Genomic DNA, 15,407 nt, shown 5'->3' with positions numbered 1-15,407 from the left:
TGCAAGTCGTTCTTTTTTTCAGTCTATTCCTCTCATTACTGAGTCACCAATTGCACACAATATCCAACTGTAACCTAACTAATGTACAAATTCAGAACAATAAAGACAACTGTGCAAAGTAAACCTAGAGATATGCATTTATATCATCTCAGGTGGATTTATGGATATTAAATTGAAATTATTCTCCTGTAAAAGACCCCTCCTGCGACCTGCTGCCACTGCAAGTTTAACATATTTATTATGGATTCCCACAATAGTCGCACAAATTTTCAAAGCCAACCTAAATGACACTCAAGTTTTACCTTTGAGTCCCGTACTCAGAATCTGCTAATTCCAGCTCAGGATTAATGATGTGTTCCTTTTTCCCCCTGGACAAAGTGGAAGATACAAAACACCCAGAAAGATCCACGTCCACTGCTGGAGGAATTATCATTGGATCCTAAAGAACAGAGCTCAAACATCTTTAATATATGTCTGTTCCTTTCACAAAGTACTTTCTTACATTTGAATCCATTTTGTAACACTGATTCACTTGAAGTGCTTTTACTTTGAACTAGTGCCAGTGGATTCCCAAACTGCAGCTCTTGCGAGGCAAGCAGTAAGCCATATGTAAAACTATTGGGACTCACTAAAGTCAGTCCCCTGAAAGATTTGCTAAAATGGGACTTCCTGGCAGCTGGTCTTAGTGAGTCCCAGCAGTTTTACATTTGGCTTGCAGTTGGCTGCATAAGACCTGTTCCTTTCCTCTCTGTATTGTCTCTTTTTCTCTTTATGTCTCACACTCTCCTTTTATTTTCACGTGTTACAGAGACAAGGAGGCAAGCAGACATGATCGTGTTTCTCTCACTAAAAGGAGGGAACTGAAGTATGTGTCATCTTTTTTCTATTAAGTGAAGGAATGGGGGGTTGTGGTGTGAATTGGGAAAGAGTGGAACTCGGAGGGTAGAGGGACACTGGTCTGGGAAGGGGAATGGAAGAAGCAGGGAGGCGAGGCATGGCTGCAGTGATCAGTGGGCTGAGAGGACCGGGATTGGTCTCTAATAATCCCATGAGCAATAATGTATTGAGCAGTCATGTGGTTAGAATGGGCAAGATTTGATGGACAACTATGAACAAAATCTTAGGTGGATGCCAAATATATAAATTACACCAATGGTCTAAATTGTTATATAAGTGCTCAATTGATGAATAATTATAAATCATTTAAATACACAATAGATGTTTATAAATTATTTATATACCCAGGTCAATAATTAGAAAGTATTACATATCCAATAGACTATTTCATAATTTATAATATTGAAATCATAAAACACCCAGCAAATCAATAAATATTATAAATACTAGTGTATCTCCCATAGTGTTGGTCATGGTGAGTTATAGAATATGCTAGTCACAATCTGGGCTCTCTCCCACCACTTTAAAGTTGCAATCATAACAATAATATAGTTTCCACAAATGGTCCAGATGAACTGAAACTTGCACTGTTATGCACATTGTGTTGTGAATGAGATAGCGTGCCTCAGGACTATCCATTATTCTTTAACCATGGGATTATATACAAAGGCCATATGAGCAGCCCAGTATGTTCTCTTGTCCACGAAAAAGGTGATACATATCAACATGATTAGAATATATTTTCAGGCTAAAGCAAATAGTCAGATTTATTTACATGTATTTACACAGAAGTAGAGAAATACAACAAGATACTACTTAGGAATACTTGATTTATATGATAAATAACCTGATCTAAAACATTCAAAAAGTCTGAAATGTTAGCAGTTCTTTTCAGTAGCCTTTAACTGGGATAAGGAAGTGGTATCAAGTCACTTAGAAAATCATAACATGATTAGGCAGAGTCAACATGGTTTTATGAAAGGGAAACCATGTTGACAAATTTATTAGAGTTTTTTGAGGATGTAACTAGCAGGGTAGATAAAGGGGAACCAGTGGATGTAGTATATTTGGATTTCCAAAATGCATTTGATAAGGTGCCACATAAAAGATTATTACACAAGATTAGGGCTCATGGGGTTGGGGGTAATATAATAGCATGGATAGAGGATTGGTTAATGGACAGAAAACAGAGAGTAGGCATAAACAGATCTTTTTCAGGTTGGCAGGCTGTAACTAGCGGGGTGCCGCAAGGATCAGTGTTGGGGCCTCAGCTATTTACAACTATATTAATGACCTAGATGAAGGGATCGAGTATAATGGGGGGTATCCAGGTTTGCTGATGATACAAAGATAGGTGTGACAGTGAGCTGTGAGGATAACACAAGGAGTCTGCAAAGGGATATAGATAGACTAAGTGAGTGGGCAGTAAGGTGGCAGATGGAGTATAATGTAGGGAAATGTAAGGTTATTTACTTTGGTAGGGAGATTTGGGTGTCCTCGTGCAAGAAACACAGAAAGTTATCATGCAGGTACAGCAAGCAATAAGGAAGGCAAATGGCACGTTGGCCTTTATTGCAAGGGGGTTGGAGTATAAGAGTAAGGAAGTCTTGCTACAATTGTACAGGGCCTTGGTGAGACCACACCTGGAGTACTGTACACAGTTCTGGTCTCCTTTTCTAAGGAAGGATATACTTGCCTTGGAGGTGGTGCAACAAAGGTTCACCAGATTGATTCCTGGGATGAGAGGGCTGTCCTATGACGAGAGATTGTGTAGAATGGGCTTATACTCTCTGGAGTTTAGAAGATTGAGAGGTGATCTCATTGAAACATACAAGATTCTGAAGGGGATTGACAGGGTAGATGCTTAGAGGTTGTTTCCCCTGGCTGGAGTGTCTAGAACTAGGGGGCATAGTCTCAGGATAAGCAGTTTAAGACTGAGATGAGGAGGAATTTCTTCACTCAGAGGGTTGTGAATCTTTGGAATTCTCTGCCCCAGAGGGCTGTGAATGCTGAATCTTTGAGTATATTCAAGGCTGACATAGATAGATTTTTGGACTCATGGGGAATCAAGGGATATGAAGATCGGGCGGGAAAGTGGAGTTGAGGTCGATGATCAGCCATGATCTTGTTGAATGGCGGAGCAGGCTCGAGGGGCCATATGGCCTACTCCTGCTTTTACTTCTTACTTCTTATAAGATAGAAATTGGACTGTGCTCTGTTTTACCACTTTTGCTTCTGTTCTGGATGTTCATGGTACTTTCTTTGCACTCTGGGCTTGGCTGGGGCCTTCTTCACCACCATTTAAAAAAAAAATCCTTTCATTTGTGTGACAGATGTCACACTCGGTTATGTAATGAGGCATCTTTTTCCATCATATTGCCAACTGGACAGTGTTTGTTATAGGTACATATAATTTTGCCCAGTATATTTTCTCTCAAGTTGCTGCTTGTGTTATAAGGCATACTTTCCCATTTATTTATATTGTATAAATGAACAGTTAAAAAAGCTTGCCAACCATACAGGAAAACAAACTTGTTCATTGAGCAAGGAAAGTTTTATGTGTCAGTATTTCTAGTACATAAAACTATCACAAGTTTGAGAAAACTGCCCTTCTTAAAATTTGGTAAACATAATGCCGCCTTTCATCTTTACTTTTCAAAAAAACTTCTATATTAGATAGTATTTGGTAATGGAGCCACATAGGAGAATTAATATTTCCTACCTGGTCAAATAACAGGTAATCATCTGGAATAATATTCAAAAGCTCCTTGTAAATCTCTTGGAGTTCTTCACCATAGGACAAGTTTTTGTCTAACATTTTTACCATTTCTGGGTCAATCTTTAAGCAAATTACAAGAAATATACTTGTGTCACTTAACTCTCATCTCTTCTGTGAGCTTTACTTTAACAAACAAAACTCAACCAGTATTAACATGCAACTTTGCACTGACTTTCAAGGTCATTAGTCTGAAAGATCAAAATGTTTGCTATAATCAGACAAAACAATTTTTGGCTGAAATTGTACAAAATTGCATTTAGAAACTTTTTAATCCAGAAATTGTCAGGACTTGGTTCTACATATAATATATATGCATAATTAGGTGTCAGCCTTTGCTCAGTGGTAGCACTCTTGCCTCTTGTCTCTGGTTCAAGTCCCACTCCAGAGACTTGAGCACAAAATTTAGGCTGATACTTCAGTGCAGTATTGAGGGAGTGCTGCACTGTCAGAGATGCCATCTTTCGGATGAGACATTAAACCAAGGCCCCGTCTGCCCTCTTAGGTGAATGTAAAATGTCTCACGGCAGGGGAGTTCTCCCGGTGTCCTGGACAATATTTATTCCTCAACCAACATTACTAAAACAGATTATCTGGTTATCATTGTAGTGTATGTACCTTTAAGAGAGAACTACTTTTACAGCTCCTGTATACTGTAGTACCGGCAGTGACCACACCTGTATATAAGCCTTGAGCATGCCTCTGTACTGTCAGTCTTTAGACTACCCTCCTCCAGTAAACACCTGTTGATTGTTAAGTTACAGCCTCCGTGTAGTTATTGGAAAACATCATACTTTAAGAATCACGGTTTCAACAGCGGCGACGAAGTCGATTCGAATCTGCCTGCAACTCTGCATTTCCCTTCAAGGATTCGCTCCGGGAGGGCGGTGGAAGAAAGTCGAGGCCCGAAGCACGGGCGTCGACCACGAGCAACCGCCCAGTCATCCGGCAGAGAGTGAACATCGCAGGGGAGGCTGTTGAGAGCCGGGCTTGGTTCCCCAGCCATGACGATCCAGCAACAGACTGGCAACAGGTACAGCGCAGACCCTTCCCGGACAGCGGCGGCTGGAGCCGACCGACGGCAGAGAAAAAAGCCGAGCAGCGTCGACGGGGTAAGAGAGAGGGTGAAGCGCACAGGGCGCAGCCGGGGGTTGAAAACCGAGTGGCGTCGAGGAAAAACAAAACAGAGAGAGAGCGGGTAAAGCAGCAGCCGGGTTCAGGACCGAGCGACGGCAACGGGAAAGGCGCACAGGAGAACGCGCAGAGCACAGCCAGGGCTCAAGGGCTGAACCGCGTCCGCGGGGAGAAGAAGGGAGAGCGCGGGACACGCCATTGAGCAGCAGAGAAGAAGGGAGAGCGCGGGAGACGCCATTTTAGAAGCCGCAGTGGAGAAGAAGGGCGAGCGCGGAAAGGAAGGAAAGCGCGGGAGACGCCATTTTGTGCCAGCGGAGAAGAAGGGAGAGCGCGGGAGACGCCATTTTAGACAGTTAAATCACACCCAGGGATGCCGAAGAGTGGCAGTATCACTGCGTTCGACAATGAAGTCGAAGATTGGGTGACATACGTGGAACGCATTGAGGTGTACTGCAGGGCGAATGAAGTGCCAGATGCTAGGAAAGCACTGGTTTTGTTAAATTCCATGGGTGCAAAAACTTATGGCTTACTGCGAAACCTAATAACCCCAGAGAAGCCCGTGGATAAGAATTTCGAAAGCATAGTAGAAATCCTACAGGACCACTTAAACCCCACTCCGCTGCTGATAGCAGAAAGATTTAAGTTCCACAAAAGGAACCAGCATAAAGACGAAAGTAATGCTGAGTACTTAACGGAACTGCGCAAGCTATCGAAACACTGCCAGTTTGGAGTGGGACTAGCAGATACGTTAAGGGACAAGTTTGTGTGTGGGCTTCAAAGTGAAGGAACCCAGAAACGGGTTCTATCAGAAAAGGATCTTACGCTGGACAAGGCTTTCAGCATGGCAGTATCACACGAAGCAGCCGCACGGGGCGCTGCAGAGATACAACGGCGACCGCAACAATATGGCACCAATGAAATGTCATATGGAGCAGGGAAGTGTTATCGCTGCGGCAGAACAACACACGACCAGAAGGATTGTTGGTTCAAGGACCAAGTGTGCAGACAGTGTGGAAAAGCAGGACACATAGCAAGAGTCTGCAGGTCAGGGAAGAAAACCAACAGCAAGAAATCTCCACAGGAGAAGTACAAAAAGGTACATAAGCTGATGGACAGTAGTTCAGATGAACAGAAAAGTGATACAGACTCCGGAAGCAAGGAGCTGGGTTGTCTGAAACTACATAAGGTAACCAAAATAGAGGATCACCAGACTATCTGGGTCACACTCAAGATAGACGGAGTCCAAGTGAAAATGAAATTGGACACAGGATCAGCTCTAACAGTCATAAACCAAAGGGACTACAAGCGGCTATTTTCACATATACCCTTGAAAGCTACAGAGATTGTCTTGAAGATGTACACGGGGCAAAAAGTCTACCCCAAAGGAAAAATAAGGGTGAAAGTGATATACAAAGGCCAGGAAATACCTAAAATGGACCTATACGTATTGCCAGATGGAGGACCACCACTACTAGGACGTGAATGGATCCGGAAGATACAATTAGATTGGCATTCCATACAGGCACTGAAGGTTGAGGCCAAAAAGGATGACAACGTCACACCTGGACGACTGTCAAAAATGCTAACTGACGCACAAGAAGTGTTCCAGGAGGGACTCGGAACACTAAAAGGCATAACAGCAACGATTAAAATAGAGGAAAATGCAAGCCCAAAGTTTTTTAAGGCCAGATGCGATCCGACCAGCCGTCAAAGCAGAGCTGGAAGGGTTGGAACGTTCAGGAGTACTGTCCAAAGTAGACTGGAGCGAGTGGGCTACGCCCATCGTTCCTGTAATGAAGAGGTCATTGAGTAATACGCCTGGGGAACCAAAGAAGGTCCGCATCTGTGGGGATTTTAAGGTGACAGTGAACCCAGTCCTTCACACGGTACAATATCTGCTTCCACGGATTGAGGATATTTTCGCCTCGCTATCTGGAGGTAAACGCTTCACCAAAATTGATCTGGCCCAGGCGTACTTGCAAATGGAGGTAGAAGAAGCCTCGAAACAATACCTCACGATCAACACTCATAAAGGTCTCTACCAATACAACCGGCTGGTGTTCAGGGTAGCATCGGCTCCGGCTATTTGGCAAAGGGCAATGGATCAAGTCCTGCAAGGGATTCCAGGGACCCAGTGTTATTTGGACGACATCCTGGTCACAGGCGAAAATGACAGTGATCACCTCGCCAACTTGGAGAAGGTGCTCACAAGATTAAAGGAATATGGGCTATGAGCTAATCGCCACAAGTGCAAGTTTTTCCAGAAGCAGATCTCGTATTGTGGCCACGTTATTGATGAAGAGGGGTTACATAAGTCCCCTGAAAAGATTGAGGCAGTAGTCAAGGCTCCAGCACCGGAAAATGTGTCACAACTGAGGTCGTTCCTCGGGCTGGTAAACTACTACCATAAGTTCTTACCAAATTTGTCTACAGTATTACACCCACTGAACACCCTACTGCAAACGGGGGTACCATGGAAGTGGAATGACGAATGTAAACGAGCTTTCCAGAAGTGCAAAGAATTGATCACATCAAAAGAGGTGTTGGCCCATTTCAACCCAGCACTACCAATTCGGTTGGCATGTGATGCATCACCCTATGGTATTGGAGCGGTGCTGTCGCACAAATTCCCAGACGGGTTGGAGAGGCCAGTAGCCTTTGCGTCTCGGTCACTAACCTCAGCCGAGCGCAACTACGCCCAGATTGACAGGGAGGCCCTCAGCCTAGTATGGGGAGTAAAAAAATTCAACCACTATCTGCATGGGCAGAAGTTCACCTTGCTGACTGACCACCAACCACTTGTCTCCATCTTCAATCCAAAGAAGGGCGTTCCGGTGATGACTGCACAACGGTTACAAAGATGGTCCCTTTTTCTAGGGGCGAACCAATATGAAATAGAATATAAAGGCACGAAATAGCATGGAAACGCTGATGGGCTATCACGCCTGCCACTGCCTACTGTGGAGGAAGCACCAGCAGTGGACCCTATCGAGATATTTTATTCGTCAATAATTGAACGATTGCCAGTAACTAACGCGGATATGGAGGAGACCCGCAATGATCTGACACTGTCTCGGGAATATGATTTGACGGTGAGGGGATGGCCAACACATGGCGACTCACTGTTGCCAGCATTCTCATCCAGAAGAGAACAGCTGTCAGTATGCCAGGGGACAGTGATGTGTGGATCCCGAGTGGTAATTCCACCCAAGTTAAGGGAGAGAGTGCTCAATGAGCTTCACGAAGGTCATCTGGGAGGGGTGAAAATGAAAAGCCTTGCTAGGGCTTATGTGTGGTGGCCGGGTATCGATCAACAAATCGAGGACCTAACCAAGAGCTGCTCAGGATGCCAGAAGGTCCAAAATGCACCACCACATGCCCCTCTACACCCATGGAAGTGGCCCTCCTCTCCATGGCAACGGGTGCATATTGATTTTGCTGGTCCATTCATGGACTCAATGTTCTTAATAGCAGTGGATGCTCACTCGAAATGGCCTGAGGTGATAAAAATGTCCTCAACCACTACAGAGAAAACGATTGCAGTCCTACGGACCATATTTGCCAGGAACGGCTTGCCAGAGCAGATTTGCTCTGATAATGGACCACAGTTTGTGTCCGAAGAGTTTCAGAAATTTATGAGAAGGAATGGGGTAAGGCATTACACATCCGCCCCGTATCATCCAGCCACAAATGGATTGGCTGAGAGGTTCGTACAAACATTTATAAAGGCGATAAAGGCCATGTGCGATGATGAAATTCCACTACAGCATAAGGTGGACAATTTCCTGTTAGCCTACAGAAATGTGACACATACAGTTACCAACCAGACCCCGGCCATGATGTTCTTTAACCGAAGGTTGAGATCTCGTCGATTTGCTCAGACCAAATGTGCGAAGGAATGTTGAGGATAAACAATTCCAGCACATCAATGAGAAGCCGACAAGGAGCTTCAATGTAGGACAACCAGTCTTGGCCCGTGACTACCGAACAGAGAAATGGCAACCCGGAACGATATGCACACGGCAGGGGCCATTAATGTACACAGTGGATGTCGGGGAGAACATTGTGAGACGCCACGTCGACCAGATCTTAGCGTCACAGGAATGAGTCAACCCCATGTCTCGCGTCCCTGGGGATGAACCCGACATACCGGTAGCATCTACCTCAGAAACAGTAGCAGTGGAAACTGATGAACTAACCGACGAAAAGGGGCCAGAATCGCCTCCGCACCAAGAACAAGAACCTCAGGAAAGGCGCTATCCCGAAAGGATCAGGAAGCTGCCCCAAAGACTGAATCTATAAATGGACTATTTCAGTTTAATGTGCATGTTAAAGTGTTAATTTTTATTTGAACATTATGGGTACTGCTAATCTAAAAGGGGAGGAATTGTAGTGTATGTACCTTTAAGAGAGAACTACTTTTACAGCTCCTGTATACTGTAGTACCGGCAGTGACCACACCTGTATATAAGCCTTGAGCATGCCTCTGTACTGTCAGTCTTTAGACTACCCTCCTCCAGTAAACACCTGTTGATTGTTAAGTTACAGCCTCCGTGTAGTTATTGGAAAACATCATACTTTAAGAATCACGGATTCAACAATCATCACATTACTGTTTGTGGGAGCTTGCTGCCGCATTTCCTACAGTACAACAGTGACTACACTTCAAAAGTACTTAATTGGCTGTAAAGCGCTTTGGGATGTCCTGAGGTCATGAAAGGCAAGTCTTTCTTTATATAATAAAATGTAATCATTTGAAACTTAATGGGCTGGATCTTGCTGGAGCAGGTCACCTCACATTGTGCGCCGTTAGTTAGACTTTTTTCTATACCCTTCAGCTCAAAATGATCTTTGCGCCATAACTTGCTGGAAATGTGAGCTGATAACGGCGTGGCGAGGGCATCAGAGCGTCTGAGACCTCAGTACACTATGGGAACAACAGTGTATCTCTTTAACCAATGCGATTTAAGAATTGAAAAAGAAACAGAGAACGATGGAGAAGAAAGGTGAATTAGAGCAAAATCAGGTACAGAAAGAGAAATAAAGACAGGGAAATAAAGATTGGATTAAGAGAGAGAAGGGTAGTATCGTGGTTATGTTACTGGACGAGTAATGCAGAGGCTTGGACTAATGATCCAGAGACACGTGTTCAAATCCCAGCACGGTAGCTGGGGAATTTAAATTCAGTTAATTAAATAAATCTGGAATAATTACTAGTTATAAGTAATGGTGACCATGAAACTATCGGATTGTCTGGTTCACTAACGTTCTTACCTGGTCTGGCCTATATGTGACTCCAGACCCACAGCAATTGGTTGACTCTTAACTGCCCTCTGTGGCCTAGCAAGCCACTCAATTGTAAAAAATCACTACGAAAGACAATAAGAATAAAACCGGACAGACCACCCAGTATCAACCTCAGCACCGTCTATGGACACGACAACGGCACACCCCAACCTAGTTGACCCTGCAAAGTCCTCCTTACCAACATCTGGGGACTTGTGCCAAAGTTAGGAGAGCTGCCCCACAGACTAGTCAAGCAACAACCTGACATAGTCATACTCACAGAATCATAACTTTCAGCCAATGTCGCAAACTCCTCCATCACCATCCCTGGGTGGCGGCATTGTGGTATACAGTCGGGAAGGAATGACCTTGGGAGTCCTCAACATTGACTCTGGACCCCATGACGTCTCATAGCTTCAGGTCAAGCATGGGCAAGGAAACCTCCTGCTGATTATCGCCCTCCCTCAGCTGATGAATCAGTACTCCTCCATGTTGAACACCACTTGGAAGAAGCACTGAGAGTAGCACGGGCACAGAATGTCCATCACCAAGAGTGGCTCGGTAGCATCACAGCCGAGCGAGTCCTGAAGGACATAGCTGCCAGTCTGGGCCTGCGACAGATGGTGAGAGAACCAACATGAGGGAAAAACCTACTTGACCTCATCCTCACCAAACTACCTGTCGCAGATGCATCTGTCCATGACAGCATTGGTAGCAGTGACCACTGAACAATGATTGTAGAGACAAAGTCCCGTCTTCACACTGAGGGCATCCTCCATCGTGTTGTGTGGCACTACCACCGTGCTAAATGGGATAGATTCAGAACAGATCTAGCAGCTCAAAACTGGGCAACCATGAGGCGCTGTGGGCCATCAGCAGCAACAGAATTGTATTCCACCACAATCTGTGGCAAAAGTGGCAGGCAGAGAAGTCAAGGGTTTAAATCAAACATGGCCACAGTAAATAATAGTTCTAAAAGGTCTAAGAGTGTTAAAAAAACAAGCCTGAAGGCTTTGTGTCTTAATGCGAGGAGCATTCGTAATAAGATGGATGAATTAGCTGCGCAAATACATGTAAATGGATATGATATGATTGGGATTGCAGAAACATGGCTCCAGGGTTACCAAGGCTGGGAACTCAACATCCAGGGGTATTCAATATTAAGGAAAGACAGGCAAAAAGGAAAAGGAGGTGGGGTAGCATTGCTGGTTAAAGAGGAGATTAACACAATAGTAAGGAAGGATATTAGCTCTGATGATGTGGAATCTGTATGGGCAGAGCTGAGAAATACCATGGGGCAGAAAACGTTAGTGGGAGTTGTATACAGACCCCCAAACAGTAATGCCGGGGTTGGGGATGGCATTAAATGGGAAATTAGAGACGAGTGCAATAAGGGCACAGCAGTTATCATGGGTGACTTTAATCTACGTATAGATTGGGCTAAGCAAATTAGTAACAATACTGTGGAGGAGGAATTCCTGGAGTGTATACGGGATGGTTTCCTGGACCAATATGTCGAGGAACCAACTAGAGAGCAGGCCATCTTAGACTGGGTATTATGTAATGAGAAAGGATTAATTAGCAATCTTGTTGTGCGAGGCCCCTTGGGGCGGAGCGATCATAATATGATCGAATTCTTCATTAAGCTGGAGAGTGAAGTATTTGACTCAGAGACTAGGGTCCTGCATTTAAATAAAGGAAACTACGATGGTATGAGGCGCGAGTTGGGTAGGATGGATTGGGGAATGTTACTTAAAGGGTTGATGGTGGATAGGCAATGGCAAACATTTAAAGATCGCAGGGATGAACTACAGAATTTGTTCATCCCTGTTTGGCATAAAAATAAAACAAAAAAGGTGACTCAACCGTGGCTATCAAGGGAAATTAGGGATAGCATAAGATCCAAGGAGAGGACATATAAATTGGCCAGAAAAAGCAGCAAACCTGAGGATTGGGAGCAGTTTAGAATTCAGCAAAGGAGGACAAAGGGATTAATTAAGAGGAGGAAAATAGATTATGAGAGTAAGCTTGCAGGGAACATAAAAACTGACTGTAAAAGCTTCTATAGATATGTGAAGAGAAAAAGATTGGTGAAGTCAAGCGTAGGTCCCTTGCAGTCAGAATCAGGGGAATTTATAATGGGGAACAAAGAAATGGCACACCAATTAAATACATACTTTGGTTCTGTCTTCACAAAGGAGGACACAAATAACCTCCCAGAGATGTCGGGGAACATAGGGTCTAATGAGAGGGAGGAACTGAATGAAATTAGTATTTGTAGGGAAATGGTGTTAAGGAAATTGACAGGATTGAAGGCCGATAAATCCTCAGGGCCTGATAATCTACATCCTAGGTTACATAAGGAAGTGGCCCTAGAAATAGTAGATACATTGCTGGTCATCTTCTAAAATTCTATAGATTCTGGAACAGTTCCCATGGATTGGAGGGTAGCTAATGTTACCCCACTATTCAAAAAAGGTGGTAGAGAGAAAACGGGGAATTATAGACCGGTAAGCCTGACATCGGTAGTGGGGAAAATGCTAGAGTCCATTATAAAATATGTAATAGCAGAGCACTTGGAAAACAGTGACAGGATCGGACAAAGTCAACATGGATTTACAAAAGGTAAATCGTGCTTGACTAATCTACTGGAATTTTTTGAGGATGTAACTGGTAGAATAGATAAGGGAGAACCAGTGGATGTGGTGTATTTGGACTTACAGAAGGCTTTTGATAAGGTCCCGCATAAGAGATTAGCGTGTAAAGTTAAAGCACATGGGATTGGGGCAAGGTACTGACTTGGATAGAGAACTGGCTGGCAGACAGGAAGCAAAGAGTTGGAATAAACGACTCTTTTTCCAGGTGGCAGGCAGTGACTAGTGGGGTACCGCAGGGATCGGTGTTAGGACCCCAGCTATTCACAATATATATTAATGATCTAGACGAGGGAACTAGATGTAATATCTCTAAGTTTGCAGATGACACAAAGCTGGGTGGGCGTGTGTGCTGTGAGGAGGATGCCGAGAAACTCCAGTATGATTTGGACAGGTTGGGTGATTGGGCAGATGCATGGCAGATGCAGTATAAGGTGGATAAATGCGAGGTTATCCACTTTGGTGGCAAAAACAGGAAGGCAGATTATTATCTGAACGGCAATAGATTGGGAGAAGGGGAAGTGCAACGAGACCTGGGTGTGCTTGTGCACCAGTCGCTGAAGGTAAGTATGCAGGTGCAGCAGGCGGTTAAGAAGGCAAATGGTATGTTGGCCTTCGTAGCGAGAGGATTCGAGTACAGGAACAAGGATGTCTTGCTGCAGTTGTACAGGGCCTTGGTGAGACCACACCTTGAGTATTGTGTGCAGTTTTGGTCGCCTTATCTGAGGAAGGATGTTCTTGCCATGAAGGGAGTGCAGCGAAGATTCACCAGACTGATACCTGGGATGGCAGGAATGACGTATGAGGAGAGATTGGGTCGATTGGGCTTATACTCGCTGGAGTTTAAATGAATGAGAGGGGATCTCATTGAAACTTATAAAATTCTAACAGGACTAGTCAGACTAGATGCAGGAAGGATGTTCCCGATAGCGGGGGAGTCCAGAACCAGGGGTCACAGTCTAAGGATAAGTGGTAAGCCATTTTGGACTGAGATGAGGAGGAATTTCTTCACCCAGAGAGTGGTGAACCTGTGGAATTCTCTACCACAGAAGGCAGTTGAGGCCAATTCATTAAATATATTCAAGAAGGAGTTAGATATATTTCTTAAAGCTAAAGGGATCAAGGGAGAAGGCAGGGACAGGGTACTGAGTTTGGATGATCAGCCATGATCTCATTGAATGGTGGAGCAGGCTCGAGCGGCCGAATGGCCTACTCCTGCTCCTATCTTCTATGTTTCTATGTTTCTGTAACCTTATGGCCCGGCATATCCCTCACTCTACCATTATCATCAAGCTAGTGGACCAACCCTGCTTAAATAAGGAGTGTAGAAGAGCATGCCAGTAGCAGCAGCAGGCGTACCTAAAAATGAGGTGCCAACCTGGGGAAGCTGCAACACAGGACTACATGCATGCTAAAAATCAGAAGCAGCATGCTATAAACAGAGCTAAGCAACCCCACAATCAACGGATCAGATCAAAGCTCTGCAGTTCTGCCACATCCAGTCATGAATGCTGGTGGACCATTAAAGAACTAACGGGAGGAGGAGGCTCGATGAATATCCCCATCCTCAATGATGGTGGAGCCCAGCACATGAGTGCAAAGACAAAGCTGAAGCGTTTGTAACCATCTTCAGCCAGAAGTGCCGAGTGGATGATCCATATTGGGCTCCTCCTGAGGTCCCCACCACCACAGAAGCCAGTCTTCAGCCAATTCGATTCACTCCACGTAATATCAAGAAACGACTGAGCACACTGTATACAGCAAAGGCTATGGGCCCCGACAACATCATGGCTGTCGTGCTGAAGACTTGTGCTCCAGAACTAGCCACGCCTCTAGCCAAGCTGTTCCAGTTCAGCTATAACACTGGAATTTATCCAACAATGTGGAAAACTGCCCAGGTATGACCTGTCCACAAAAAGCAGGACAAATCCAATCCGGCCAATTACCACCCCGTTAGTCTACTCTTAATCATCAGCAAAGTGACAGAAGGTGTCGTCGACAGTGCTATCAAGCAGCACCTACTCACCAATAACCTGCTCACTGATGCCTAGTTTGGGTTGCACCAGGACCACTCAGCTCCAGACCTCATTACAGCCTTGGTCCAAACATAGACAAAGGAGCTGAATTACAGAGGTGAGGTAGAGTGAATGCCCTTGACATCAAGTCAGCATTTGACCAAGTGTGGCATCAAGGAGCCCTAGTAAAACTGAAGTCAATGGAAATCGGGGGGAAAACTCTCCACTTGCTGGAGTCGTACCTAGCACAAAGGAAGATGGTTGTGGTGGTTGGCGGTCCATCATCACAGCCCCAGGACATTGCTGCAGGAGTTCCTCAGGGCAGTGTCCTAGGCACAACCATCTTCAGTTACTTCATCAATGAACTTCCTTCCATCATAAGGTCAGAAGTTGGGATGTTCGCTGATGACTGCACGGTGTTCAGTGCCATTCACAACTCCTCAGATAGTGAAGCAGTCCATGCCCGCATGCAGCAAGACCTGGATGACATTCAGGCTTGGGCTGATAAGTGGCAGGTAACATTCGCGCCACACAAGTGCCAGGCAATTACTTTCTCCAACAAGCAAGAGTCTAACCAATGCCCCTTGACAGTCAATGACATTACCATCGCCAAATCCCCCACCATCAACATCCTGGGGGTCACCA

The 15,407-nt window shown here is 44.8% G+C and overlaps 1 protein-coding gene across 2 annotated transcripts in view; it reads right to left on the bottom strand.

Moving 5' to 3' along the window:
- Positions 1-15,407, bottom strand: part of ccdc87 (coiled-coil domain containing 87) — a 147,471-nt gene that overhangs the window by 71,129 nt on the left and 60,935 nt on the right. For both annotated transcript variants that reach the window (XM_086010194.1, XM_086010195.1), the window contains exons 11-12: positions 3,620-3,736; positions 303-439 (exon numbers count right to left, since the gene is read on the bottom strand). In XM_086010194.1, the coding sequence (XP_085866320.1) occupies positions 303-439; positions 3,620-3,736 (254 nt within the window). The remainder of the gene's footprint in view (positions 1-302; positions 440-3,619; positions 3,737-15,407) is intronic.

Source organism: Somniosus microcephalus, chromosome 17 (genome assembly GCF_052327205.1).
Source record: "Somniosus microcephalus isolate GS21.2 chromosome 17, FLI_Smic_1.0, whole genome shotgun sequence".
Lineage (NCBI taxonomy): Eukaryota > Metazoa > Chordata > Chondrichthyes > Squaliformes > Somniosidae > Somniosus > Somniosus microcephalus.
The sequence above is the reverse complement of the archived record's forward strand: the minus strand, read 5'-3'. Positions and strand labels throughout refer to the sequence as shown.